This window comes from Pygocentrus nattereri, chromosome 8, assembly GCF_015220715.1.
Source record: "Pygocentrus nattereri isolate fPygNat1 chromosome 8, fPygNat1.pri, whole genome shotgun sequence".
Taxonomy (NCBI): Eukaryota; Metazoa; Chordata; class Actinopteri; order Characiformes; family Serrasalmidae; genus Pygocentrus; species Pygocentrus nattereri.
Genome location: NC_051218.1, coordinates 2,867,596 through 2,895,000, shown reverse-complemented (window position 1 = coordinate 2,895,000; position 27,405 = coordinate 2,867,596). Strand labels below are relative to the sequence as shown.

General features: G+C 42.6%; 2 protein-coding genes across 3 annotated transcripts in view; one reads left to right on the top strand and one right to left on the bottom strand.

Annotated features, from left to right (window-relative positions):
- Positions 1-4,753, top strand: part of dbx1b (developing brain homeobox 1b) — a 5,854-nt gene extending 1,101 nt beyond the window's left edge. Inside the window, exons 2-4 of the mRNA XM_017683940.2 lie at positions 317-415; positions 2,877-3,079; positions 3,798-4,753. Of these exons, the coding sequence (XP_017539429.1) occupies positions 317-415; positions 2,877-3,079; positions 3,798-4,067 (572 nt within the window). The 3' untranslated portion in view covers positions 4,068-4,753. The remainder of the gene's footprint in view (positions 1-316; positions 416-2,876; positions 3,080-3,797) is intronic.
- Positions 4,754-10,886: 6,133 nt separating this feature from the next.
- The window catches only part of nav2b (neuron navigator 2b), a 128,856-nt gene continuing 112,337 nt past the window's right edge, over positions 10,887-27,405 (bottom strand). The window contains exons 23-39 of one of the 2 annotated variants that reach the window (XM_037540718.1): positions 27,192-27,303; positions 26,802-26,959; positions 23,072-23,080; positions 22,423-22,592; positions 20,874-20,954; positions 19,849-20,002; positions 17,587-17,734; positions 17,304-17,401; positions 16,414-16,509; positions 16,104-16,272; positions 15,613-15,848; positions 14,386-14,540; positions 13,953-14,021; positions 13,625-13,821; positions 12,262-12,380; positions 11,695-11,898; positions 10,887-11,245 (exon numbers count right to left, since the gene is read on the bottom strand). In XM_037540718.1, the coding sequence (XP_037396615.1) occupies positions 11,120-11,245; positions 11,695-11,898; positions 12,262-12,380; positions 13,625-13,821; positions 13,953-14,021; positions 14,386-14,540; positions 15,613-15,848; positions 16,104-16,272; positions 16,414-16,509; positions 17,304-17,401; positions 17,587-17,734; positions 19,849-20,002; positions 20,874-20,954; positions 22,423-22,592; positions 23,072-23,080; positions 26,802-26,959; positions 27,192-27,303 (2,301 nt within the window). In that variant the 3' untranslated portion in view covers positions 10,887-11,119. The remainder of the gene's footprint in view (positions 11,246-11,694; positions 11,899-12,261; positions 12,381-13,624; positions 13,822-13,952; positions 14,022-14,385; positions 14,541-15,612; positions 15,849-16,103; positions 16,273-16,413; positions 16,510-17,303; positions 17,402-17,586; positions 17,735-19,848; positions 20,003-20,873; positions 20,955-22,422; positions 22,593-23,071; positions 23,081-26,801; positions 26,960-27,191; positions 27,304-27,405) is intronic. The other variant, XM_037540719.1, reaches the window with a different exon arrangement.

The window sequence follows — 27,405 nt, the reverse complement described above, 5'->3', positions numbered from 1 at the left end:
TGGACTGCTTATTTATTTTGATTTATATATGGGAGGTTGAGGAACCTCATCAGTTACATATTCATGTTTATTCATCTACACACAACAACAGCAAATCAAATATGCTCAAATTTGTGAAAATAGTGCAAACTTTGGGTGCTGCAGTGAACTCTCCAGCGCTCCGGCTCACCCTCACCACGTTACGTGTCGTCTGGACTGAAATGCGTTCCTTTGGCACCGCAGCTGATGCCACGCTGTGCTTGAGATGTAAACATAACAGTTTACTCATAGTAAACTTACAGTTTCTCATCATTTCCGCATTTATTTTGTCAAACAGCACCGTCTCCACCTGCAATCCATGGCATGGCCAAAGAATTCCCTTTCCCTTACTTCCATTCCTCATTCCACCCATTCATCAGGACTTCTTATTTCCCAGGTGGGTCGCCGCATCCTTTATCTTTAAATTTGATTTTGAAGTCATTTTTATTGGATTTCTTATTGATTTCATTGCTTAACAAAGGCAAATGTAGTGGTTTAAGGTTGGTGGCCAAACCTGAGGGCTGCTAAAAAAGTGGCATGTGGGCCAAAGTTTCATTTCCCAGCCAGAAAGTTACACATTTTTACGCTACATGTGACTTATTTTCCTTCACAGCTGGTATATCTGAAGCATTTTAGAGAGGATATAGAATATATAGTGTAATGTATGAAGTAGAAACCTTCTTGATTTGTGTACTGTTTTGTTGTTTGTCCCTCTGCATTTTGGGCCCCTAAGACTAACAGTTTAAGCACCCCAGCCCTACATAGCACTGTGGTCCCCAACTGTGAACATCTACCCTGCTACAAACTTTAGGTCCAACCTCAATCCACCACCACAGATCCCATCAAATTATTGCGTTACATTTGAAGCATCTTGGAGAGAAACTATGGTGTAATGTATGGTGTTAAAACCTGCCTACGTTCTTTGTTTATATATTGTTTTGTTATTTTGCCCCTCTGCGTTTTGGCCCCCCAAGACAAAAGGTTCAGGCACCCTACATTCCCAACTCTGGACGTTCTCCCTCGTACAAAATAACTTAATGTGAATTAATTCATTTTCTCCGTTTTGTGATAATGCGATCTCAAACACTGGACATTTTCACAGCACAAGGCAAAGAGACGCTGGACAGTAGTAAGGTCAATAAGCAGTGGAGCAGTGGAAGTAAGCTAGAGCGCACATGTGACAAATGAACTGGGGTTCACTGTTGGACTGTCTCGCCAATTTGACGGCCCTGTTTAGCGAGGGGCAGTGACTGCTCACGTTTTTTGTCCTCCTAATCTACAAATTACGGCTAATTTGGATCGTCATGGTCCAAATTTGAGGCGGGTCCCCTTCTCACAAGAAAAGCCGCTGGCATCTCTTCACGGCCTCCTTTTCCCACCGAGCCAGTGCACTTCAGCGAATGATTGCCAACAATGCTTTTCAAGCACCATGACCAATTTGGTCAGCTCCCTCCGGGCAGCCACACACACACACGCACACACCCGGTGTTGACTTCAGCGTGCCGCTCATAGGCATTTACCAGTCATGGACTAATTCCCCTATTAGCAGCTATTCAGTGTTTCAATATTCTCCCAAGACCATAGCGGTGTGCCTTCGTGGGACGCCAATGGGACATGCCTAGAGCCTGAATGCAAAACAGAGGGAGAGGCCACGGACATGCAGATTGGTAGAAAAGTAAAAAAGGTCATTTTATTGACGAATTCAGGCTCGGAACGTGGGCCTAATTGTCACATCCAGAATTACTCAGTTCCAGACCCAAATTCAGCACATCTTCTCCAGCTAACCAGGTAGACTGGATCAGAGTAGATACAGTTAGAACCAAGCTCTTAATGAAGGCAGATGTAGTGGTTTAAGGCTGGTGGCCACTGGTTGAGGACAAAAACCCCAACATAGGCACTACCCATAATGTGGCATGTGGGCCAAAGTTTCATTTGGCCTGCCAGAAAGTTAATGAAATGAAATGAAACGCATTTTTATGCTACACGTGACATAAAGAATCTCATTTTCCTTTAAAGTTGGTGTATTTGAAGCATTTTAGAGAGAAAATGTAATGTAATATGTAGCGTGAAATCCTGCTTACCTTCTTTAGCCGCATATCATTTAGGCCCCCAGGACAAAAAACGTTTAGGCCCTACATAGCAACATGGTCTCCAGTCCTGGATGCCTACCCTCCTACTAACTGTAGCTCCAACCCCAATCCATAACCACTAATCCCTTCTAATTATCTCCTTCTGAAGTCTTTGATTAGCTGGATCAAATGTGCAAGATTTAAACTCTCAGCAAAGCAGATCTCCACTGATCTAGACTCTTCAATATAGGTCTACCCTCCAGCTCTACCATCCAGACAGCCCTCGAGGACAGCTCTGAATACTACTCTCTTATTCAGGAAGACCATAATGGACTGCCTCTTTTCACTAAACCTCAGCAACAGCTTTTCGTGTTCACTTAATGAAAATAATTTGGAGGTGAAAAAAAAGAAGAGAAATAGATCCCCACCATCAGTATTCTTCAAATGATCTTGGCCTGCAGTTGCGTTTAGTTTCGAAGTGTAAATCCCTTTTGTTGCCGTAATATATGGCTTTAGTGGCCTGTCTTGAGCCTTTTTTCAGTTAGTTCATTACTACACAATTACCGTCCACGCTTCATTAGCACTTCTATCTTCCGCTGAATGGCTGCTGGGCCTTTTTACCATACCAATGCTTCTGGGAGCCAAGCAATGTGCTAATTAGCCCAGGCTAGCTGCTGCACTCAGACGGCTCACATTCAATAACGTTAGTGCAGCCAAGAATCTGCTCTGGGATGTGCCCGGTCTCTGTCTCCGACACTGGCCTTACTTTTTTGTCCTCTTTTTTAACAGCGCCGACCTCGGTGGTTCCTATCCCCGGGACCTTCTCGTGGCCGCTGACCGCTAGGGGAAAGCCGAGGAGAGGGATGCTGAGGAGGGCCGTCTTCTCGGACGTGCAGCGCAAAGCCCTGGAACGGATGTTTCAGAAACAGAAGTACATCAGCAAACCGGACAGAAAGAAGCTGGCTGCCAAACTCGGCCTGAAAGACTCACAGGTAAGCGTCAGTGGTGGGGAGTGGGGTGGGCCAGTGTTTCTCAGGCCTGGTCCTGGTGGCCAACTGTCCTGCCTATTTTAGTACTTCTCCTGCTTTAACATGCCCACTTTAACCCAATAACGAGCTGTTTATGAGCTGATTAGCTGGATCAGGTGTTTTGGGAGCAGGGAAAGCACGAAAAATGCATGGCAGTGGGCCTCCAGGACCAGGGCTGAGAAACACGGGTGCAGCCAAACAGGCCAGAAGGACAGCAAGGCAAAGGTGTAGACCCTTAAACTGGATGGATGGATAGATATTGGTGGAGGACACAAGTGCTTGACAGACAGCTCGACAGACGCAGACAGAAAAACAGAATAAAAGTCCCTGAGGAGAGTTTTAGTACTTCCAAAATGGTAACTGTACACAGGAAGGAGAAAAAAGGTGATTTTTAATGGAAAATAATGCAAAGATTTAATTCCAAACAATTCGGAACCATTTCTGTTGGTTTACCCATCAGTCAATCTTGAGGGCGGCTGATGTTTCTGGAATTACGTAGTAAAATAAGACGATAACAAAAACGCACATGCAAGATTTCGTTCTGACAGCGATGATCATTAAAAGATGTTTATGGTTAATGGTTGAAAGAGTGGGTGTAGCGATGACTGTCGGGGTTTTGATGAACGTTCCACGCTGATTCGGCCTCAGCAGTTACGCGATAACGTTTCTCGGCCCTCTGCAGGTGAAAATATGGTTCCAGAACCGCAGGATGAAATGGAGGAACTCCAAAGAGAGGGAGCTGCTGTCCTCCGGGGGCTGCCGGGAACAAACTCTGCCCACGAAGGCCAACCCCAACCCGGACCTGAGCGATGTGGGTGGGACGAGAGAGAACCACGGTGGGGAGATTATGGCGAGTCCCCCGGCGGAGGGATCAGACTTGCCCCCATCACCCTATAGCAGCAAACACACAGACTCCTCAGACTCCGAGGATGAAGAGATCACTGTGTCATAACCACACACACACACACACACTCACACCACTGCGTCTGATAGAGACACTTTATCCAGAATGTTCCGTTTAGATGCTGAACAGGAGCCGCCAGTGAGCCTGAGAGGAATGTATGTGTTGACACTGCTGTTGAAGATCTGCTGTTATTTCATTTTATGTACTAAATCAGTTTTTAAGGGGCAGCTATACATTAAGGTCAGTTTCAGCTTTCACACCTCATAGCGCCCTTTGGATGTAGAGCCATCCAGGTGCTTTCTTCCTGAATATTATTCAAGGACGCTACCATTTTGGCACACTTCTTAGACTTAGTATGCGGTTTCGGACGCAGGCCACGTTTCTTGGAGTAGCTATTAATTAGCTGCTTTTCTAATTACTACTTAGCTACTTAAGTTTTCTAGCACGAGAAGTTGTAAGAGTCGCACGTGCTGTTTGGAAAGACATTGAGACCGCTCAGCTTTGAGCATTCGGGTTGCTGAGTCAAAGGAACGGCCCACACTGTGGCCTTTGCTGCTTTTTTTGCAGCCTTAAACGTTTGTACACTATTTTTGTATAAATATTTTTGAACGGTTTTTATATGGAATGTTTTACAGCCTATCAAGATTCTCGCCTTTCCCTCTGTTAGATTTTCCACGTTTAATCTAAAGTATGTAGATGCTAAATGTATAACTTAAAAGTCATATATTATTTTGTATGTTGTGTTTTTCTTAAAGATAAAAAAATGTAAATACTTGAAAAATGAATATTTTTACATATTAAAATCCAAATGGGAAAATAAAGTTTGCTTTTGTGTGTCTCTCAAATCATGCGAGTGTTTTGATTCAGCCTAAAGCTTAAATCACAGGAAGAATACTGAAATATTATTAAACAAATAAAATCCCACACCCTCCTGTTCAACGTTTCCATGCATTTCTGAGACAAGTCAGAGCGGTCAGAACAAAGAGTGAGCGTAAAAACCACGCAGGACATTAAGAGCGTCCTTACAATAAGCAAGCAATGCTCATTTAACCCGGGTTAGAAATGAGCAGCTCTGAAGCAGCACACACACTCCTGCTTCCACTGGCTTGTGGATGTTGCTGGTTTCATGCATTGATTTTACTTGTTAAAGCGACAAATCAAGAATTAAGTTGTGAGTTAATGCAAGTCTAGGATCACTTGCTGTCCTTGACCTCCTAACAAACATATATATATATATAGATATATAGAAAATGATGATGGACCTGCACTCTGACCCAGAGATGCTCAGCAGAATGGACAAAAAAACAGGTTTACTTCAGTCGCACTTCAGATATTTCACCAAAACCATCCCAGATGAAGATTTTCCAAAATTTCAGAATAATTTCGTTAAGGTGGTTAAGATGTTAAAGTCGTGCGGAGCGGTTTGGTGTGAAATGCTCCGTTCGAGAGAAACTTCGAGGCGGGATTGTTCACAGTGGTGGTGATAGGAACCAGACGTCCACCTCTAAAATCTCCCTCACAGTAGGTTATTACACGAAATGACTATGAATTCACCGCCTGATGTCTGAGACATGTTTTGAGAAGGTCATATTTTTCAAAATACAATCATGGTGCAGAGGGACATACAGGGTGCTGTACAGCAAAATACATACGGTTCATTCTAAAGAAATATCCAGGTTTTTTTTTTATCTCTCCATAGGGCGTCACTGGTGTCACACATGAGAAAGGTAATGATAATTTTACAAAACGGCTGTAAAACCACATCAAACCACATGCTGTCGATCGAAGAACATCCACTAAAAAATGGAATTTAATCCATTTATATTTCTATTTTTTCACAGTGACCTCAGAATAAAGTTGGTCACACCAGTGACGTCGGCTAAAATCTTCAAATGAGATCAGGAGCTGAATGAGAAAATCTCTGAGAACTGAAAAAAATATTCATAGATCCTCAGAAAAACTGGTAAAAGGAGGTCGAGTGAGGTCATCAGTGCGATTTCATTTCAAAACGAGATTTATTGTTATGCAGTAACACCAGTGACGCGACTCCTGGGGACCACAACTTTATGTATTTCATAATATTTATTTGGCATTTCTTTTCTTTGTCATTTAATTGATATATGCCATAGTCATGTATAGATTATTGAAGTTAAAAACGGCAGAAAAATGTGTTTTTTTCTTCAAAATATGGCCTTTACACATGACTGTGGACAAGCTCTTCTGTGGTTCTAGATAGCTCTACAAAATGGATTTAAAACACAATGGTGCTAAATTGACGGTGTAATTGTTAAAATAACTTGGTTTACTTTCAAAAATATATCTATTTTTTTAACCCCAACATGTTTTGTAAACGTAACATATCAAATATATATCTGTGCTGTAGACATGGCGACGCCTGGTTCCTATCACCACCACTGTAAAGAAATCTGAGTACAAGTTTCTCTACGGTGAACCATTTCACACCAAGCTGCTCTGAATGACGATCCCTGTGATTATGTAGCCCTTTGGAAAAACATAAAGAAGCTAAAAGGTCAAGAAAATGAACAAACCAGTCCGATACTAGACTCATCACATTTATTCCCAAAGGAGTCACAAATCATCGCTGGAAAAATAAAACAGAATCTACAGGTGGTAGGAAAACGAGCTGTACATGAGCGGTTCACTCCATTTCTCTTAAAGAGCTGGTAGAAAAACAAATCTCCCATTTCTGGCTTGAGGTATATTTACAAACGTATGGTACAACCGAAAATATACATAGACCATTTTTCTCATCCAGGAATCGGCATTACAACTGTTCACATTAGCATTACAAGATATTTCACGTGGACACCTTCTCCTTTTCCTCCTCTGGCATCATATTCATCTAAACCATGTCCAAACTCCAAACGTGTGAAACAAAAACAGAGAGAATAATTCACAAAATGTTGTGCTCAATAACAACAACTCGTGTATTTACAATAGAAAGAGAAATATTGCATAGTGTCTTTATTCTAAAGGACTGTCGAGAAAATCCTGACATTGTGAGGGAGTCCGAAGTCGTACGTCATTTGAAAGCGAAAGCTTGAAAAAAACCTCTTCATTTCAGGAGTGAACAAAGTGCGCTCGTCCAAACAAAGCAATACTGAGTACTCCATTCACGCCGTGTGAAAACGGCCGGCGGGATAATGCTCCTGAGCGGGCCACTAGGCACGCCGGCCCTCTGTTCAGAGCAAAGCACATCACTCCGGCTGATGAGAGCGGCAGAGTCTGCTGAGTGTGTTTGTGTGTGGAAGTGCTTCGGCGTCTGTGTGCAGAGAAACAAAACCGTGTCTCATAATAAAAGTCCGTGCGCCTCCAGTACCGGTAACCAACTCCCACAACCCGGCCCTCCAGCCCGACAAAGGAGACGCGCATCACTGAGGGACTGGCTGAGAGTTAGGGCTGCGCCATCTGCTGTTATTGTGATACTGAGCAATATTCATATGGCCAAAAACTCCAAATGAGTCTCTAATCAATCACTGGCTTTACTGTGTGCTATGAACTCCTGATGAGTTTCTGTGGGTGTTTTGATGAATCCAGTGTCCATATAATCTAAATAAAAATAAAAAGGACACTGTTTTGGTCAGAACTATATAGGCTACTCTTCACCCAGGTCACATTATTGATGCACTATTATGTGCTTAATGAATTTTTTAATTGCAAATTGAGCCAATATAATCGCAAAATCTCATTCTGTCCATATCATGTACACAAATCCAACCGAAATACACCCGAGAAAAGGGGAATTCCACGGATGCATAATTACGTGGTTAAGATGTAAACAGTCATTCATGTGAAATCCTCTCTTCTACAGAAACCTGCCGACTCACATTGTTCACAGTGGTGGTGAAGGGAACCAGACGTCCACCTCAAAAAATAAACAATAAACAAACACGCTGTCTGCCTCCTGCCCGAGACATCTGGCAAAATTTTGGTCTAAAACGTTTTTTGAAAATCCCTCCATGAACGACATACACGCAGGGTGGTGTGAGGCAAAATAGCCCCTTTTGTTTTAGATGTAGCACCAATTTAGCATCATCATTACATATGAAACCCCAGAAGACGTGTAGGTTCACTGTTAGTTTTGGATACTTAATAAGACAGATTCGTCCACATTGCGGACACTGTGACTCCGAAGTGTCTCATGAAAGAAAATCTTAAGAGCTCTCTCGTTCTCATTTAAGAAAAAAGTCACAAGAAATTCTTCTTCTTCAAATAACGTCCTCAGAACGAACTAATAACTCTAAAAACAGGTGGAAATATCCGTGAAAATATGTACATGCTTTCATTCAGCCTCACACTCATCTGGAAGAGTTGACAAGGTGAGCCTTATCACTCTGCAACTCATCCCCATCCTCGTCCATCACCCCACGGTTATCATATCTTCCAGTGAGGATTTCCCCCCCCATTGGCTCTTTTTTCCACCATCACTTCTAATTCTTATTGGCTAATTTTTTTAAGCGCCTGGTTTGTTTTTTTTTTCTTCTATTTTGCTCCTCAGAGGATTAAACTAAATAATATCTTGCATCATTTATGGTACATGGTAAAATACAATGTAGCCTACATAGTATAACGAAGAGTTTAAGTAAATCTAATGAAAATAACAGAATATTTGAGGACGTTTTTATCAAGAACTGCATTTAAGAACATCGGACCTCATTCACCAACCGTTCTTAAGAAGACATTTCTACTTAAAACCCTCTTATGAAGATTCTGACATTCAGCGTTTTCTTATTTGGGATTTGATCTTAAGTAATAAAAGAATCTGCACACACTCAAGAGCACAAAGGTGTAAAGAGCTCTGCGGCTTAAGATCACGTCATGAATCTGATGGAGACTTTTTCTTAGGACCGTTCTCAAGAAGAACTGTGAGGAAAAAAAACAAAAAAAAAAAAAAAGACGGAGAGAGGTTGACGAATGAGGCCCAGTCTTAAGAACTTCTTAGTCTTAAGAACCTTCACAAGTTTTCTTCTTAAGAAGCTTTCGTGAATCCAGCCCCGGGTTCTCATCACCACCAAAATTTGAGTCGGCAAGTTTCTCTATGATGAGCCATTTCACAGCAAAATGACTTGCAGCTCAACCACTGAATGACATTTGAAAAGTCTGTGGACTTCAACTTTAACACTTTCTTTTAAAGCATGATGATCTGTGTGCTTAGAAATGGAATGAACTGATTAACTGAATTAAACTGCATGTGAACTACCAAGATTTAACACATGTTTAAGCTTGTGGCCCATTTAGGCCAACGACCACAGACTTTCCCTGCCCCAGACTGCGTAACTACAACTAAATCTTCAAAATCTGAACACAAACTGCCTCTCAAATAAAATATCGCACTGATTGTGTTAAAAGAAACGTAAAATGCGCCATCATTAACGGACACCAAGACGTGTTAAAAAATAAACACTGTGCTGTTTCTAACAAATCTGTTGTGAGACTGTAGAGAGCAAGAACACAGCAGGCTGTTGAGCGTTTAGGTGTATCTGCCACTTTAAGATAAAACCAGTACGATGCAGCTAATAAGTAGATGTGACTTGTTCACTAGCTGTAGGGAGCAGGTTGAATTGTCCTGCGTTAAGAGGTATAAAGTTATATTACACCAAACTTCTTGCATGTTTTTGCTTCACATGTAAACACGATGCGATTCCAGCCACCTCAAGTAGAGCGGCATCAAATAGTCCTTTTCCCCAAGATGAGGGCACTGGGTTTGATTGTAAAAAGCCTTCCCAGTCAGCCACGAGCCTCAACCATGATCACTACACACACCACTGCACTCCAGAACCGTGGACCACTAAAAGGCATCAATATGGTGGTGTTACAGCATATGAGATTAATACTGTTGGTACAAACATAGTAAGGCATTTCTAAGGTGAGATTAGCACCACAGAAGATCTTCCTTAGTGCACTCACGGAACACGCTGCTTAAAATGTCATGACTCTGATCGAGGTCCGAGTTTCTTGGTTAGTGTAAATAAATTCACAAAATATGTAAAAGCAAATGTTACGGTCAGTGAGCAAGAGATAAAGGCATTGGCTAGCACTGAATCAGAGACCGAACACAGGCTTCCTGCGATAAAGGGCACTGCAGTGTAAAGCTGCACTGAGAAAGCTTCCCCAGCTCATTAAACACAGCTATAGCGACATCTACTGCTCATGTCAGTGAATTACAATTAAAGCAGATCCCTCTTATTGTGAATGGGAACGCTTCAGCAAGGTTCAAGTAGAGCTGAATATTGGATTGTGCATAAATGGGATGTGGAGACTAAAGTTTTGGCTGAAATTAAACAAACAAACAAACAAAAAAAACCCCACCCACTTTGAGCTGCTATGCAAAACCTACGTTTCCAGGTCTTGTGTGTCGTTTAAGGCTACGTTCACATTACCAGGCTGAAGTGGCACAAATTCTACTTTTTCCTAGTGTGACTCAGATCTGATGTTTTCAGGGCTGTGGACACGCAAACCTGAGTCACTTTCATACGTGGTCCTTAATGTGATGCTCGGATCGGAATTCATGCGTTTTTTTTTTCCCACTGCACCTGTGCCATCATTCAGCGTTACCATGGCAACAGCACCAAACAGACGTTAAAGCCTGTAAACGGTGGAAAAGCAGCTCATCTCACCTTTTCCTCCTCCGTCTGGCTCTAATAATGAAGCTGAGAGCTGATCAGAGTTAATGATCTTCTCAGCGAAGCTCGTTCTGCTCGTTAGTTTGTGCTGATGATGCAGTGATTCAGTCACGTGACGTTACTGAGTAGGAGGAGCTCATGAGGGTCATTTCAGGAGCCGGTTCATCACATTAATGACCAATTTGAATCTCTTACATAAACACGTTTGAACCATCGAGACAGATCGGATTTGAGCAATGAGTCTTGTAATGCGAATGTAGCTTTAGTTTTATAGAGATTAGGGCACAAACGTCTCTCTAATATGACTCATGATGCTTTCATGACCACCTCTGGTTTCTACAGATCCTGTAGACCAGCGGTTCTACTTTTCAGTGCTACCGGCTTCGCATGTTCCAGTCAGAAAACCCTTTTGCTGTTCGTAAATAAAGACGATCTTTAGTCTGACGGGCCTGAAGTTCACAGTGCAGACTCCAGTGAAGGGTCCAGGATGTCATCATGGTTACTGTTGCTGTTGGAGTCGCTGTCGTAGCTCGACGGGCCGGTGCAGTGGGCCGCCTCCTTTAACCTCATTAGCATATTCATCTATAATGATAAGGAGAGGTCAAAAGGTCAAATGGTGACTGAAAGAGGGTAAACAACCATGACACTGCATTCAACCATAAAGATACAGCTGTTTAGTCATTTAGTATCGTCAGTTAGAATATTTCTGTCATGCATAACAAAAGCCTAGTTAAAGATACGTATAACACAATATGTACTCATAACATCAATAAAATGCATCACATAATACAGTGGTGCTTGAAAGTTTGTGAACCCTTTAGAATTTTTTTGATATTTCTGCATAAATTTGACCTAAAACATCATAAAATTTTCACACAAGTTCTAATAGTAGATAGAGAACCTAACAAATGAGGCAAAAACATTAGACTTGGCCAGACTGTACGATAATATTTATTTATTAGTCATTGTGATCTCTGCAAAAAGGAAATATTAAAGTAGGTCTAACATTATGAAATTGGCTGTAACCTCACCAGTGGGTCTCCCTCTGCGCCGTCCTGTGCGGCCTGCTTGCCCGGGCAGTTCTCTCGGGCGAGGGCATAACCATCGAAGCCAACATCCTCAGGCCGGAGCTTTAGCAAGGGGGGCCACTGGTGTTGCTGGGGGCTGGAGGCCCAGGGGTAACTCTCCATTACCCAACAAGCTGGATCCTCCCACGATGCCTTTCGGCCGTAAAGCTGAAACACACACGGCAAGATTTACTCATGAAGCTGCGTTGTGAGGATTTTGTAAAATAGCTGCTACTTTTTTTTTTTTTTTTTAGATATACAACACACTTATGTAAATATGACCTATCTACTAAACTGTCGTTTTAGAGGACTGGTCAGGCCCCTGCTGTGAGCCGTGTGTATGCTTGCCTTCTCTTGCAGTGAAAACAGTGGACGAAAGTGACCCAGTTAAACACCTATTTACATTTATATAAACTACACAAAAACAGAAACACAAACATCGTCTTATCTAGCCAAAGAGACAGTTGACAACAGGGGGACTGGAACTAAACGGACGACACTAGAACTGAAGTTTGTATTGCTGGTGCTTACCTGCAAGCCTTCCCGCACAGCCTCCAGCAGGTATGGGATGATTGAGTAGTTCCATAGGTCTGTGAACCACACCTGAGAGCCCTCCACAGCCATAGGACAGGACAGGAAGAGGCGTGGCCCTGGAGAAGATGTCAGAAATAGGGAAGGAGTTGAGAGAATTTGGTAAAGTATAACATGCATAATAAAGCCTGAATTTCTAGAGAACTCCCACTGAGTGATGTTTTCCGGGCGGATCGACCGCCAGAGGGTGATGCAGGCCTACAGGGCTTCTGTGGAATTTTGTCATTTGTACACTGTAATGCAATTTAGCAGACAAATGTCCTTTTCTCAACACAAAGAACGTCCCATCACAGCGGTCACAAGTTTTAATGCTTTTCAACTCCACTTACAGGGAAGTTTCATTTAGAATGAGGATGGTTGGTGAATGAACAGCTTTACTCAGCCAATCAACTGAGACAGACAATGTTCTAGGCCGGCTCATCAGCCAATCAGCACCCTGCAACAGTAATGGCAGTGCAACTAGTGTTGTCTCCGTCAAAGCAAAGACTTGGACATGTCAAGTCTGGGTCAAGACCGAGATCAGGAGTGGCGAGACAGAGAAAACCACAAGATTTTTTCAGAATCTAAATAAATAAATAAATAAATAAATAAATAAATAAATAAATAAGAAAAAACCCAAAAATTTGTAATTCATTGTACATACATTCGTTCAATATGCATCACATTATACAATTACATTTTTATATTCTGTAAAAATATATCATTAAATAACGCATATCTTAAACATGATTTATAAGCATTACATTATAGTTTTAGTCCAACTTTGCATTTTAATTTTGGAAGCAAATGACAGTTTATTCTCTGTCTCCTTTTCCCTAAAACGGAATCACCACCTGAAGTCAAATGAATATAAACCAAAACAATTATTTATTACTAAACGAATATACTAACAATACCAGTCTGCCCTCAGAGGATGTTCAAATTTTGGAGCCAATAAACAAAACCAAATACATAAAACCAAATCCTCTACGAACTTTACTTAAACAGTTTTATTCTGCCTAAAGATTTTGTTGCTATTCAAATACGAGAAAAAAAAAAAAGAAGCAGTTTCCAGTTCTCAGATGGAGGCATCACATTCGGCTGGTCTCCAGAACAATCTGCAACTCCAACTTACCCCGAGACCAAGACAAGGCCGAGTTAAAATGATGCAGGGACCAAGACTTTATTTACGGCCTCAACACTGGGACCAGTCTTGAGCTCTTCAACACCACATGCAACTGCCCAAGACCCATTTCCTTCACTGCTTTAAGCACAGAGTGGGTTTTCTTTATCAAACAGACCCTGTGGCTGTGGATGAACTCACCGATGGTGACATCAGAAGAGCTGTGTGTCTCCAGGAAGCGATTCAGATGCTGCCAAACGGATGGAATCCAATCTATGATCTTCACCAGCTCAGAGCTACGCACACGACTGCTGATCTCGGTTTCTAGAAGCTTCCGTCTCAGGAAACGACCCAAGAAGCCTTTCACTGGTTCAGAGTGGTTAGCACAGAGCACCCACCTGAACCAAATAAAGCCACAATGAAATTACAACCACCTTTATGCAAACATCACAGGTAAGACAAGAGCACGAGGATACAATACACAGACCTAAGTACCTCTGCCTTATAAACAGTAGACCTCAAATCTCACCTGAAATTATGATGAAGCTGCAGATTTGGGGATGATGTTGCTTGATTCATAGTACCGATGATATAGGGACTGTGAAAGTGCACACAGAGGTTAAGCATTAAAGACTTACCTTTACAAAACAAACAAAAAATGGAATTTAAATGCACCAACATAGAAAATTAGGTCTATCATCTTTAAACATTCAAATTTATTACATGTTTAAAAAAAGCTTGAACCTCTAAGGGGATGATGTAATTGAATTGCAGAAAACTGTATCTATGTGAAGCATGTCCTGCTATAGGTTTGAAACTATTACCTGCCCCAGCAGACCTCATCAACTGATAAGATGAGCTGGATCAGAGGTGTTGGGACAGGTAACATCAAAAAATTCCCTAAAGCAATATGAACTGAAATCACATCCATGTGTCACAGTCCCTACAGGGATGCTACTGACCAGCGATGGTGTTTGCAGTTCAGCAGGCCATTAAAGATCTCTCCCAAAGAGCCCACATGGTGCAGACTGTCGAGAATAATGACCAGAGGTAGTTCACCAGCCTGCATGCTGCTGTTGCACTGGTCAGTCAAGTTGGACAGGTACTGCTTCAGCTCCTGTAAAATAAAGTCTTTATTTATAATATATTTATTTATAATAGCTAAAGGCAAGTTTGTGTAATATTAACCCTAAGAAGCAGTTAGTGGTGGTGACAAAGATAATTTATATAGTTTAAGCCAGTGGAGAGATTGTCAACTTCCAATTCATGCCATATTTTTATTTATAAGCAAGATAAGATATTTTATCATCGTTAACCACTCAGTCCAGATAGGGCTGCGGTAACAGTTGGGAGAGCAGAGAATCCCAGATGTCCCAGATGACCGGGGACATTCCCGGGGACCCAAAGCCGCTCCCAGGCCAACTTTGAGATATAATCCCTCCAGCGGGTCCTGGGACGAACCCCGGGGTCTTATCCCAGTAGGCTGTGCCTGGTACACCCCCAACGGGAGGTGTCCAGGGGGCATCCGGATCAGATGCCCGAACCACCTCAGCTGGCTCCTCTCAATGCGGAGGAGAAGTGGCTCTACTCCGAGCTCCTCACTATCAAATAGAGTGTAGCTGCCGCCCTGCGAAGAGGCTCATTTCCGCCGCTTGTATTCGCGATCTCGTTCTTTCGGTCATTACACACAGCTCATGGCCATAGGTGAGGGTGGGGATGTAGACCGACCGGTAAACAGAGAGCTTTGCCTTATGGCTCAGCTCCTCTTCACCACTACAGTCTGGTACAGTGACCGCATTACTGCTGCCGCCTGTCCCAGCCTGCGGCCGATCCCACCGTTCCTCTTCCCATCATTTGTGAACAAGACCCCGAGATACTTAAACTCCACCTGGGGCAAATCCTTTCCCCTTACCTGGAGTGGGCATGCCATCCTTTACCCAGTTATTTTATGATTTGAATTCGTTGGAATGTAGCTGTGGATACAAACCTTCCTTTACATTTTTGCCATATTGTTTGATTTTTTTTTCTTATAGAAAAGTAAAATTACTCAAATCATGTGAACACAGAATGTAAATTTGTAGCCAATTTCTCAAAATCGCACCCGAAAATACACACGATGACAAACACCGCTCCAAAACTAATCTAATACTGCAGTGTAGGCCTGGCTTCACTTGCCAGGTTCACATCACCTTGCTGGACTTGTTGTCCACGTTAAAGGAGGCGATGACCCGGTCCGCCAGCGTCCGTCCCTCCAGCAGCACCAGGTGTTCAGCTAGCCTCATGGCCAGAAAGCTCTTGCCCGTCCCAGATGGTCCGGAGAGGATGATGCGGCGGTGTTCTCGAAGCTGGGAGACGTAGCGCTGCAAGATGGGCTTCGGGATGAGCGTCTCAAACACCAACTCATCCTGACTGTTCTCTGCCACACCTGCAGAGGGAGGCAGGACAGAATCTGTTTGTGTGAGACAGTGGACACCGAGCTTTCTCCTACCTTTCTGTACAGCTTAGCTCCATGTCCAGCTAATATGAATTAAAACGACTGATATGTTAGATCTGGGTTTGAACCAAACGTGTAATTAGAGAAATACAAGAAATTAGATCTCCTTAGCCCAAAAGAAAAAGGGAAAAAAAAAAAAGTTAAAAAAAAAACAAAAGCATAGTTTGTTCTTTCCCTGTCCTTTACCTTTCAGCCTGACAGAGATGGTGTTGCTGTCTCCCACCAGATAGCCACAGGGCAGGAGCTCTGGTGTCTCTGCTTTGTCTGTGCGGTGGACGTCTCCAATACTGTAGTCCAGAACACTGTCGGAGTTCAGACCCAGCTGTGTGAGTGGATCCACATGGATAATGTACTCCTGCAGAAGCAGAAAAACAAATGATCCAACTTTAAACTTGTTTTTCTATATTTTGAGGGAACATGTAGCTCTGCGTTTGTCGATAAGCTCAATTAATTAGCAAAATACTAAGTATGAGAACAGACATCAGCACTGCTGTACCTTGAAGAGGCGTCTAACCACACCATCCAAAACCTCCCATTTGGTTTTGCTGCTGACGCCAATACAGCCAATCAAGAAGTCACGTGACCTACCGTCCTGTGAGGATCAGAGACAGATACACAGGTCAACCAGACTGCAGCAGATAACTAATTACTAAAGCTGTTTATGGTGTGTTTAACAATGTCAAATACACCAGAGGAGTGTTACAGGACGGCAGGGAGGCAGACTCAAGTGCAGAATTGAAACGTAACAAAAAAAAAAAAAAAAAAAAAAAAGAGAGAGGTAGAAGGGGGCAACAGAGTTTGTGTTTGACGTAGAAAAATAGGGTGTCCGCAAGCTGGGAACGCAGGGAGGTGGGAACGTAGAACAAAGGAAAGCAGTGTGCTCAAACCAAGGCCGAGTTAGAGCGGAGAGAAAAAAGATACTGAGAACACAAAAGACGTGATTATGACAGGAAGGCTTTATGCGTCCCTTCACTTGTGTATGGCTTGGATTCCCCCCCCCCCCCCCTCCCCCCCCCCCCCCCCCCCCCCCCCCCCCCCCCCCCCCCCCCCTCCCCCCCCCCCCCTAATGGACCCTTACAAAGAGCATCTGTGGGTGTTTGATGTATCAGGATATTGTAAAATTAAATTATGCTTTTGTAAAATGTGTCATAACTTCTGCATACAGCACATTTTATACATTACTTCCCCCAATATGTTAAACTCAGCAAATAAACAGTAGCTGTGCATTAAAATGTGCAAGTTTGTTCTCTGTAGAGGATGTGTGATCTTGCACACGTAGAAAATCATCAAACGACTGCAAATGCTATAGAATCAGGCCTGTTAGGTTACGACTGAAACTCTAAGGTACTTTGGAGGGTGTAATGAAGAAGAAGAAACAATTCTGACCTCTTTCCATTCGGAGTCTCTCTCCAGACTGACCACCACCTTAACATGCCGCCCCTCCTTCCGAGAGCTGCCATCTCCACTGTCGTCCAGCAGCATGTCTAACAGCACACATGCAGGAGTCAATGATAACAGAAACTTTTGCCTCATGTTTAATGAAAAAAGAAAATATTAATAATAATCCATGTCTGCACACAAAGTGTAGAAATAAAACAAACAGCATCTCTCTGTTTATCTCTTTCACTCTTCTGTTTCATTGACTTTGTGTGTGTGAGTGTCCCAGTACCCAAGCTGGTGGACTCGGTCAGGCTGAGCTGAGAGGACAGGCCGACAGACGACGGGCTAATGGATGTTTGTGATGTTGCTGTGCTACAGCTCCCCCTGCTGTCCATTTTCAGACGGTCATTTTCTGCTTTCAGCTTCTCAATCTCCACCTGCCCAAACACACGACAAACAAACAAAAACACAGCACGCATTAACGATGCCTCAATAAATCCAGGTATTGTTTAAAGTGACATAAGCGACTGCAAACTGCTTGCCTGAATCATCGCACTTGTTTCTGAGTCATCTCAACTGGTCTCCTTCTGTCTTCTGTCCATTTATTATCACACAGTATTAGAAACTACATTTAAAAACACAAAACTGAGTGCACCCCTCACCTCTCTGCAAATCTTTCATTGTATCTTTTCATGGGAGGACACTATAGAAATGAAGCTTGGATATAACTTAAAGTGGTCAGTGTGCAGCTTGTATAGCAGTGCAGATTTACTGTCCTCTGAAAAGGACAACACACGGCCACTAATGTCTAAATAGCTGAACATGTGCAAATTGTCCCCAAGTCCCTCCCTGGTGTCATGTGACTGGCTAGAGTTATAAGGTTCCAGGTGTGAATTACATTTATGGCATTTGGCTGACACTCTTATCCAGATTGACTTACAATTTGATTGTTTTACACAGGGAGGTGGTGTTAGGAGTCTTGCCCAAGGCCTCTTATTGTTATAGTGTAGGATGCTTACCCAGGCAGGGCTTGAACCCTAGTCTACAGCATAGAAGGCAGACGTGTTACCCACTACACTAACCAACCACCGAATGACCGAGATAAACTTGTTTGGCTCAGATGGTGTCCAGCATGTGTGGCGGTGCCCTGGTGAGGAGCACCAAGACAACTGTCTCTTGCCTACAGTTAAGCATGGTGGGGCTGCGGTTCACTGAAGGAAACATGAATTCCAACAAATACTGTGACATGCTGAAGCAGAGCATGATCCCCTCCCTTCAGAAACATGATAACGACCCCAAACACACCTCCAAGATGACAACTGCCTTGCTGAAGGTAAAGGTGATGGACTGGCCAAGTATGTTTCCAGACCTAAACCCAGTTGAGCACCTGTGGGGCATCCCCAAGCAGAAGGAGGAGGAGCACAAGGTGCCTAACATCCACCAGCTCCGTGATGTCATCATGGAGGAGTGGAAGAGGGTTCCAGCAGCAACCTGTGCAGCTCTGGTGAATTCCATGCCCAAGAGGGTTCAGGCAGTGCTAGATAATAATGGTGGTCATGTCAATTTGGACACGTTCACTGTGAGGTGGACTCACTTGTGCTGCCAGCTATTTAGACATTAGTGGCTGTGTGTTGTTCTTTTCAGAGGACAGTAAATCTGCACTGCTATACAAGCTGCACACTGACCACTTTAAGTTATATCCAAGTTTCATTTCTATAGTGTCGTCCCATCAAATGATAGAATGAAATATTTGCACAAGGAGTGCACTCACTTTTGTGAGATACTATGCATATATATATATATATATATATATATATATATATATATATATATATACACACACACACTCACCGGCCACTTTATTAGTTACATTCGTGTCACACTTTCAACAAGGTGTTGGAAACGTTCCTCAGAGATTCTGGTTGTACCTAATAAAGTGGCCGGTGAGTGTATTTGACATTACCATGGTTTGATGATGCAAGTGTGTAATGATGAAGGCACGCAGTTTGCATGATGCTAATTGGTGAGGTATAAGCTGCCATTATATAGCTATTAGCCTCATAGCTGCATGTCTTGGACGCCTGGTTGCACTTGGACTACGAATGAAAACTGAGTAAATCTGAGTAAATTTTGGAGAAACTTGAGTCAAATTTACTATAGATGTCTGGCCAAGCACATCATTTCAGTAAGAATGTCTAGACTGTTTTTAAGAATTGTTCTTCAAACTCATTTTTAAGTTCATTAAACTTCCAATAGTAAGTTTACAGGGAAATAATTAGTGTATGACTTTCAATTAGCTTACTATTTCAAGTTCCATAAGTAAAAACTGGTGGTCTTTTAAAGTAAAAACATTCAATACATTTTTTTTTTCATTTCACACAACCTGTGAAGTCATACTAAGCAACAGCTAAATGAAATGGCCTGGTTCTGGGCTTAACGTCCGACTCCAGAATGCGTGAATTCATTTTTCCTTAGTTTGAAGTGGGTTGATGTAAGAGGCTGTAAGAGGCTGTAAGAGGCTGTAAGAGGTGAATGTAACTTTGCCACTGACTTGCATGCGATTCATGGACTCTCTGAACTGGTCGAGCTGGTGGGCGGAGCTTAGAGCTTCTAGCCTGATGTCCGTCAGCTTCATTTCCTTATCGCGCAGCTCACTGCGCAGCTGCATCACCACCTCTGCCTCGTTGTCTGTACACTCAGAGATACTACAGTGCAGCAAAAACACAGAAAAATAACTGACTGTTTTAACACAATTATGTTCCATGCACTCCAGTTAGTAATTAGTCAGAGACAACTCATCTACAATCATTTAAATCACCCACACTTAAAATACATCACTCATTTCCTGTTTGAATTATTAATATATAATGAATATTGATTACATCTCATAAAGACTAGCTACACTATATGTCCAAAGGTTCAGACAGCTGTTTATCCAGCATTTCTTCTGAAATGGGGTTTAACAAGGAGTTTGTCCCCTCTCTGCAGCAGTAACAGCCTCTTCTTAGAAGGCTTTACGCTAGATGTTGGAACATTGCTGTGAGGATTTTATTGTATTTGGCAACAGGAGGTTTAGTGAGGTCAGATACTGTTGTTGGATCACTCCAACTCATTCCAGAGATACTGGGTGGGGCTCCATAATTACAGGGAACACAGGTCCACTGCTCCAGAGCTGGGGGGCTTTATGTCCCTCTAGCCAACACTTGGCCTTAAATACGATGACCTTAGGCTCATGTGTGGCTGCTCTAGAGTGTCCTGTTCTATTGGCAATGCTTTTCTGTGGAGGTGTGTGTGCACAGCTGAATTGTAAATATAATTCGGCTCAAAGTAGCTGAATTCACCGATTTAGAAGGGGTGTCTGGATATTTTTGGACATACAGTGTATCAGACAACAGGTGGGATCAAAGCGCACACTGCTCTTAAGGTAGAACAGGAAATGAAGTAATTCAGTAATCACGGGGCTGGTTGCATTATGATTTATGAAGATTTTTGTCCATTTTGTGATCAACGTCTAGGGATATAGCAGAGATTTTATGGATTTAGAGTTTGATTATTGTTTTTGGTCTCTGCTGTTACCGTGCCAGAGAGGCGGTCCTGATGGGAGCACTGTTACAGCCCCATCCACTTCCATAAGCGGAGAGCGAGGAGAGAAGAGGGCTATGTACAAATACACACACACACACACACACACACACACACACACACACACACACACACACACACACACACACACACACACCACCACAGTACACTTTAAAAATCACACAGTAGCACCTATAGTACATCCTGTGGGGTAACAGAAGTCTCAAACACACAAAGTACATCAGTGTTGCCAACCACAAATGTGCAGTATGAACAGGTGTCGGCAATTTGATGAGACTCATGGTTTTTGTGATAAACTGTCACAGTATGCTTTTCTGAGCATATACAGTGAGACAGTGGATACTGTCAGTACTTAAAAAGATTGACCAACTACATGTTTTACTACAAAGAGACCACAATTAGGCCTGTTTAACTAGATTTAGTAGAGCTGTATGTGAAAAATTTACTAAAAATCATTGGATTCACAGTTTGTGATAGTAGTTTTTAGAATATGGAACAGCTGCTTCTTTCTTTTTCCTCAGTCATTTTAGGACCATCTACAGCTCTGTCCATGACACACCTTACATTTCTTCCAAAAAATACTTTAACCCTTTAAAAGGCCAGGGCTCACCTGTGGGTCCAAAGTTTTATTACACACTTCTACGACCTAAGAATGCTTCAACCCACACTGAAGTGCCTGTAGTTACTGAATAATAAGCTTTAGTACACTACACACTATACATACACTATATTTCCAAAAGTATTAGCTTGTCTGCCTTCACACGCATATGAAACTGTGTTTAAGGGCCGTTCTTCCAAAACCGTATTTGTGAGGTCAGACACTGATGTTGGACGAGAAGGCCTGGCTCACAGTCTCCGCTCTAATTCATCCCAAAGGTGTTCTATGGGGTTGAGGTCAGGACTCTGTGCAGGCCAGTCAAGTTCTTCAACACCAAACTGGCTCATCCGTGTCTTTATGGACCTGCTTTGTGCGCTGGTGCTCAGTCATGTTGGAACAGGAAGGGACTGTCCCCAAACTGTTCCCACAAAGTTGGGAGCATGAAATTGTCCAAAATCTCTTGGTGCTGAAGCTTTAAGAGTTCCTTTCACTGGAACTAAGGGGCCGAGCCCAACTCCTGAAAAACAGCCCCACACCATGATCCCCCCTCCTCCAAACTTTACACTCAGCACAATGCAGTCAGACAAGTACCGTCTCCTAGCAACCACCAAACCCAGAGTTGTCCATCGGATTTCCAGATGGAGAAGCAGTCTGCAGGCCTAGGTGTTTGGTTTTATAGACCTATGGCCATGGAAGTGATTGGAACACCTGAATTCAATGTTTTGAATGGATGAGTGAATACTTTTGGAAATATAGTGCATCTGCAACAAATAATATATCATAAAAACATTCATTTCACACTTTCACACTCAGAAACCTTTGAAATGAGATGTATGTACAAATACTTGACATTCAAGGGTTAGCTGGGAGTTTTCTACACTCCAAAAAGGCCGCAGATGTGTAGGGAGGCAGAAGTGTGCTTACAGTGAGTTGGAGTGCGAGTGCCTGAGGAGGGTAGCGGCGGCAGGGGGACAGTAGGGCAGTCTGGGGGAGGAGGGCAGGGATGAGTCCGTCATTTCCTCAATGTCCGAGTGTGAAGAGGCCGACTTGGGTGACTTCTTTTTCCCAAAAGCCTGTTTGAAGGAGCTCCTCAGCTGTGGACAGCAGATGAGAGAGCACCGCTTAATCCTTAGAAGTCACAGTTATAACCAGTCATAAAACAGAATGAAATAAAAGCTCATAGAAACAAGCAGAAAAACTGTGGAAAGTGCCAATTCTAACCTTTCAGTTTCACATTCGTGTTGTGCAAGCAGAAGAGATTATGATGTGCATTTGATTTATTCATTTTTTTGAAGAAGAAAAACTCTTTGATTAAAACTCAAAAGTGACTGAATGTAAAATGCAATTCATTACATAACTAACTACATCGGAACAAAACCTCGTATCTCCATTTCTGTCGTTTTTGAGTTTTTGACATAATTTGAAAACGCAAAAGAAATAATGTCATAAGCGAAATAAATAAGGCTAAGAAAAACCTTAAAACTGTGTCAATATGGGGAATTAACAAAACAGTCCAACAATGAGCCATCAAGCACGTCTTTATAAGGATTTCGCAATGAAGAGGAAAACTTACCTCATAAACCTTTCCACAGAGGCGAGAGCACAGAGAAAATGGGAAAAGGCATATTTCAATAGACCATATTTAACTAAAGCAATAATTACCCGCACGGTCATTGGAGCTTAAGCTACAATGGAAGAATGCGTTTAATAAGAATGCTTTCTGTATTAACCATGATGAACGCAGACTGAACAGACAGAGCCAATAGCTACACTGCTGAGGAGAAGGGGGAATCCATAGATTCTAACAAATGTCAACTAGTCATCACAAATCACTCTCACAGGTGGGTTATCTGGGGAGAAACTCAAAACAGGGAGTAAGAAAAAAGTCCTGTAGGACCACAGCTTTGTTTTCTTTGCTCTAACACACCTGATTCAACTCAGGAACGGCTTACTAACCAGGCAGGGAGTCCAGGGGTTTCAGATATCACTGATATCTGTTATATTAAGCCCAATCTAATTCTGATCCTTAGTTAAACCCAATTTGTCCCGCTGCCCTCTGTTTAAACAACCGTCACAGAAGTGACTTAAACATACGTTATCCACAACCTGCAGCGCTGAGGTGCATTTTCAGAAGTTAACAAGCACGTTAAAGGTCTGTGGCGTGGAACAACTAAGTGGAAGTCAAAACAGCCCAACAGGCACTTCCATAATGCAGTACTTTGTGGCACATATACACTCAATGGTAAGACTAATAGCCTGTTCAGAGCAGATGGAAATTAGTAGGCCTGCCTTGTCTTACTGCAGCATTTTAAGGTAACTAGTATGTGTTTAAAACAAAACAAAACAAACCCTGATGTCAGTACACTTCCACATAATACACAAGAATGGTGCCATGCGAACCCTGGAGAGGAACATGTAAGCAGACCATGACTCCCTAGAGGTGGTCGGTCTCAGTCAGTGCTTCCAAACAAACTCTGGCGTGGTATATTTGATATATGAGGCATGCTCAAAGCCACTGTAAAATACTCCATATACACATATAACTGCTAACATCAAATATATTATGTTTTTATATGCTGTGTTTTAACTATAAAAGCAATACGCACTGAGTATTAGGCCCATTGCATTGCATTAGGCTGAGCAAGCAACCAAAGAAACCCACTAATGTGAGTATTTTCTCTGTTAAAGAATTCCGATAAACAGTCTATTATCTTAGGTTAATGTCGTTCCTAAATCTCCTGTTCCACCTTAAATGGTGCAGTAGTTCTGACAGGCGCCAGAATGTAACTGAATGGGAAAATTCAAACAAGAAGCTGGCAACACATCTGACTTCAGCTTCATATCACTGCAGAGTTAGCGGTGGGTGATAATAAATAATTGCCCCCCTCTTTGAAGGCGTATGATCCCTAAATGTAACTAAAGCCCAGCAGTGAGGAGCTGAACTTTCCCCTCCTCTGCTGTCCCTGCAGACGGGCAGGGTCGCCTACAGAGCGGCGCTGGTAGCTGATAATGAAGTGATGCTCTTTTATTAGAGGGTCTCATTTCGTAGGGGAAGATCTCAACCACTACAAGTGCAAAGTGACACACGAAAACAAGGGGTAGGGGTAAAAATAAGAAATGGGATTGGGCCTTAAAGTGATTTTACGTAAGCTCAGCTCAAGCTGTACGTAAGCTGTAAGCTCAGTTAGGCCAGAGTGCAGCACAGGTCAGAAAGATCACCAAATGTACATCTTAAGCACATCTGGCGATCTTTCAGACAAAGTAAAAGCTTCAGTGGGACATCCCGACTAAACTGTGCAGTGCTGTGGCCCTTCAGAACTCAATTTTCACATCAACTTGAATCTACAGATCAGGGTTTATGTGTAAAGGACTGATCCAGGGTCTTGCTGTTTTCCTTTCACTCTCTAGTTCATGATCAAAATGTCATACTGAATAAGATTTAGCTCGATTTTAAACTGTGTTGAAAGCTAATTCACCATCAGCGATCAAAACAAAGTACAAGGGAACAGCACTGTCTATAAAATAACCCTGTCTTCATGACTGAGTGTACATTTCACCACAGAACCCAAAAGACTACATCACTACTGTGTACTGGTTGCACACAGGGAGGAATATTCAGTTAATCCTAAAATCATCCACATTACTACAACACGACAGCTCCTAGCGACAGAATGGATAGCGTACATAGTCATCTTGAGTCTTCCCTCCCACGCAGGACACAGCCTGGACAGGAGAGGGCGACAGAGGGCACAGGAACACAAGAGGTCAAAAGCATAGCTCAAGGAGCCCTACTGAAAAATCAACAGTAACATTACTTAATTCATAGATTTATGAATGAAAGGCATTACATCGTATATGATTTTCAGTAGGGAAAAGCATCAAACTACAGCCTTTACATCCAAAGGACAATGATAGAGCTCTATCTATGGACAGTAGCTACCAGCTCACGAACGTTACTGTTTACTGCACTTGTGGTTTGGTCTTAAAGCACAATTTATAGAGAAAAAACTTCATCTCCGTACATCAAGTGCAGAAAGAGAACATGTGAAAGATCTGGGTACTGGGGGAGCAAGGCATTGGGCACTGGGCATTTTCTCCTGTTGAGAATATTCACCTTTCCACTTGCACAGGGGGACTGAGCAGAGAGAGAAAGAATATGACATCAGCATATTCAGCATTTAGCGCATTCAACACTTACCCAGGAGATTATTCATATGTATATTGCTGTTGTCAGAAGAAAACCTCGTATCACCAACTTAACAGAAGGAGGAAAAAACATACTTTACTTTTAATGTAAGTCAATGGAACCAGACTTTTTTTCCAAGTCGTTTTGGGTCATTTCTTCTGGCCCACTCATCACGAAATTTAGACACAATGTAAAGGACAACAGGCATTTAAGAATATGGCAAAAACTGAGAAATGTCAAAAATGGAGAAACAAGGTTTTCCTCTGACAACAGCTATATATATATATATATATATATATATATGTGTACTTAGACTTTATAAATGGCTCAGTGAAACAAAATTTCTTTGGTCATGTTCTGAATATCTTTTAGGTGTAATATCCTTCCTCGCCACCAGAGGTCAGCCTCACACGAGTACCAACATCCTCCCTCGTTGCACGCTGACCCCTCACCTGCAGCTCATTTCACCTGACTATTTAAGGACCTTCAGTACACTAACTCAGTGTGAAGTATTGCCAGTCTACCTGCATACCAAGCCTTCTCTAATCATTGTTTATGTTTCTGGATTGACCCTTTTCTCAACTCTTTGACTTTGGCGCTTTTGCTGGTTTTGGATTTTTCTAGTGTTTTGACCTTTGGACTGTTTTTTGACTCTGACTCTGGTTTTTTGTGTTTTTGGATTAAACGGGATTATGAATTCCAATCAGCCCGGAGAGTCTTCCTCACAATCAGGATGTGAAGATATTGAATATGTCACGAAAATAGAAGTCAGCATATACACACAAAGTATGGGGCATGAGCACATGCTTGAAGTCTGAAAAATTAGAGAACCTTGTCTACCTAAAATTGTGAGAAATCATGAAATTATTTACATTTATTTCCAAAAAATTCTATGTAGTGGAGAAATCCAAGCAAAGGCAGTTGGAAGAACCTGTGTTCTAGTCATTGCTCCTTCTAGTTCATGCATCCTTTCAAGACTTGCACACTGTAAAGGATGAGTAGAGCTAATTTCTATGTCTTCAAGAAGACCCTCACATGAAACCTGAAATGAAGCCTGGTTTCTAATGGTCACAGGGCTGTTAAATGGTAGAGGAACACCAATGAGAGGAAGACGTACCCAGTTCTTCCTCTTCTTCTTGTTTTTGGCATCGAGCTCCAGGCTGCTGCCCACACTAGAGTGACTGGTGGCACTGGTGATGCTGGACACACTGTCGGAGGAATGCTGTCTGTGGATCCTCAAATCACCTACTGACCGGGGAGAACCACTAGAGGAGTCTACGGAGAGGGAGGGAGGGGGAGAGAATGTTTTTTTTTCTGTTCTACCACAGTTACTTCAGTGTTACTTTCCTGCCCTAGACATTAGACGTTAATCACCTTTCTGGTTGAACTGTAAACCTAGCTATCAAAACCGACAAGAGCTGGCAGCTCGGAAACGTGAAAGGGGCCTATTGAAGACTCAACACGGAAAAATGCACTTTGTCCTCATCAAAGCAGTCTTTGGCCAAACCTTTGCTGGGGGCGTCTGGTGTGTTGATGACTCCACTGATGGCAGCCTGAGCTGCAGTGTTTTGCTTTTGCAGTAGCTCGATGGTCTTCCTCAGCTCGTTCAGCTCTGTGTCCTGCGGTCACACACAAACACAGGAGTCAACTACTAGAGATGCAAGATCTGAACTGCCGGATTTGTGCTCCAACCTGCGTTTCCGTTTTATATGGGTAAATAA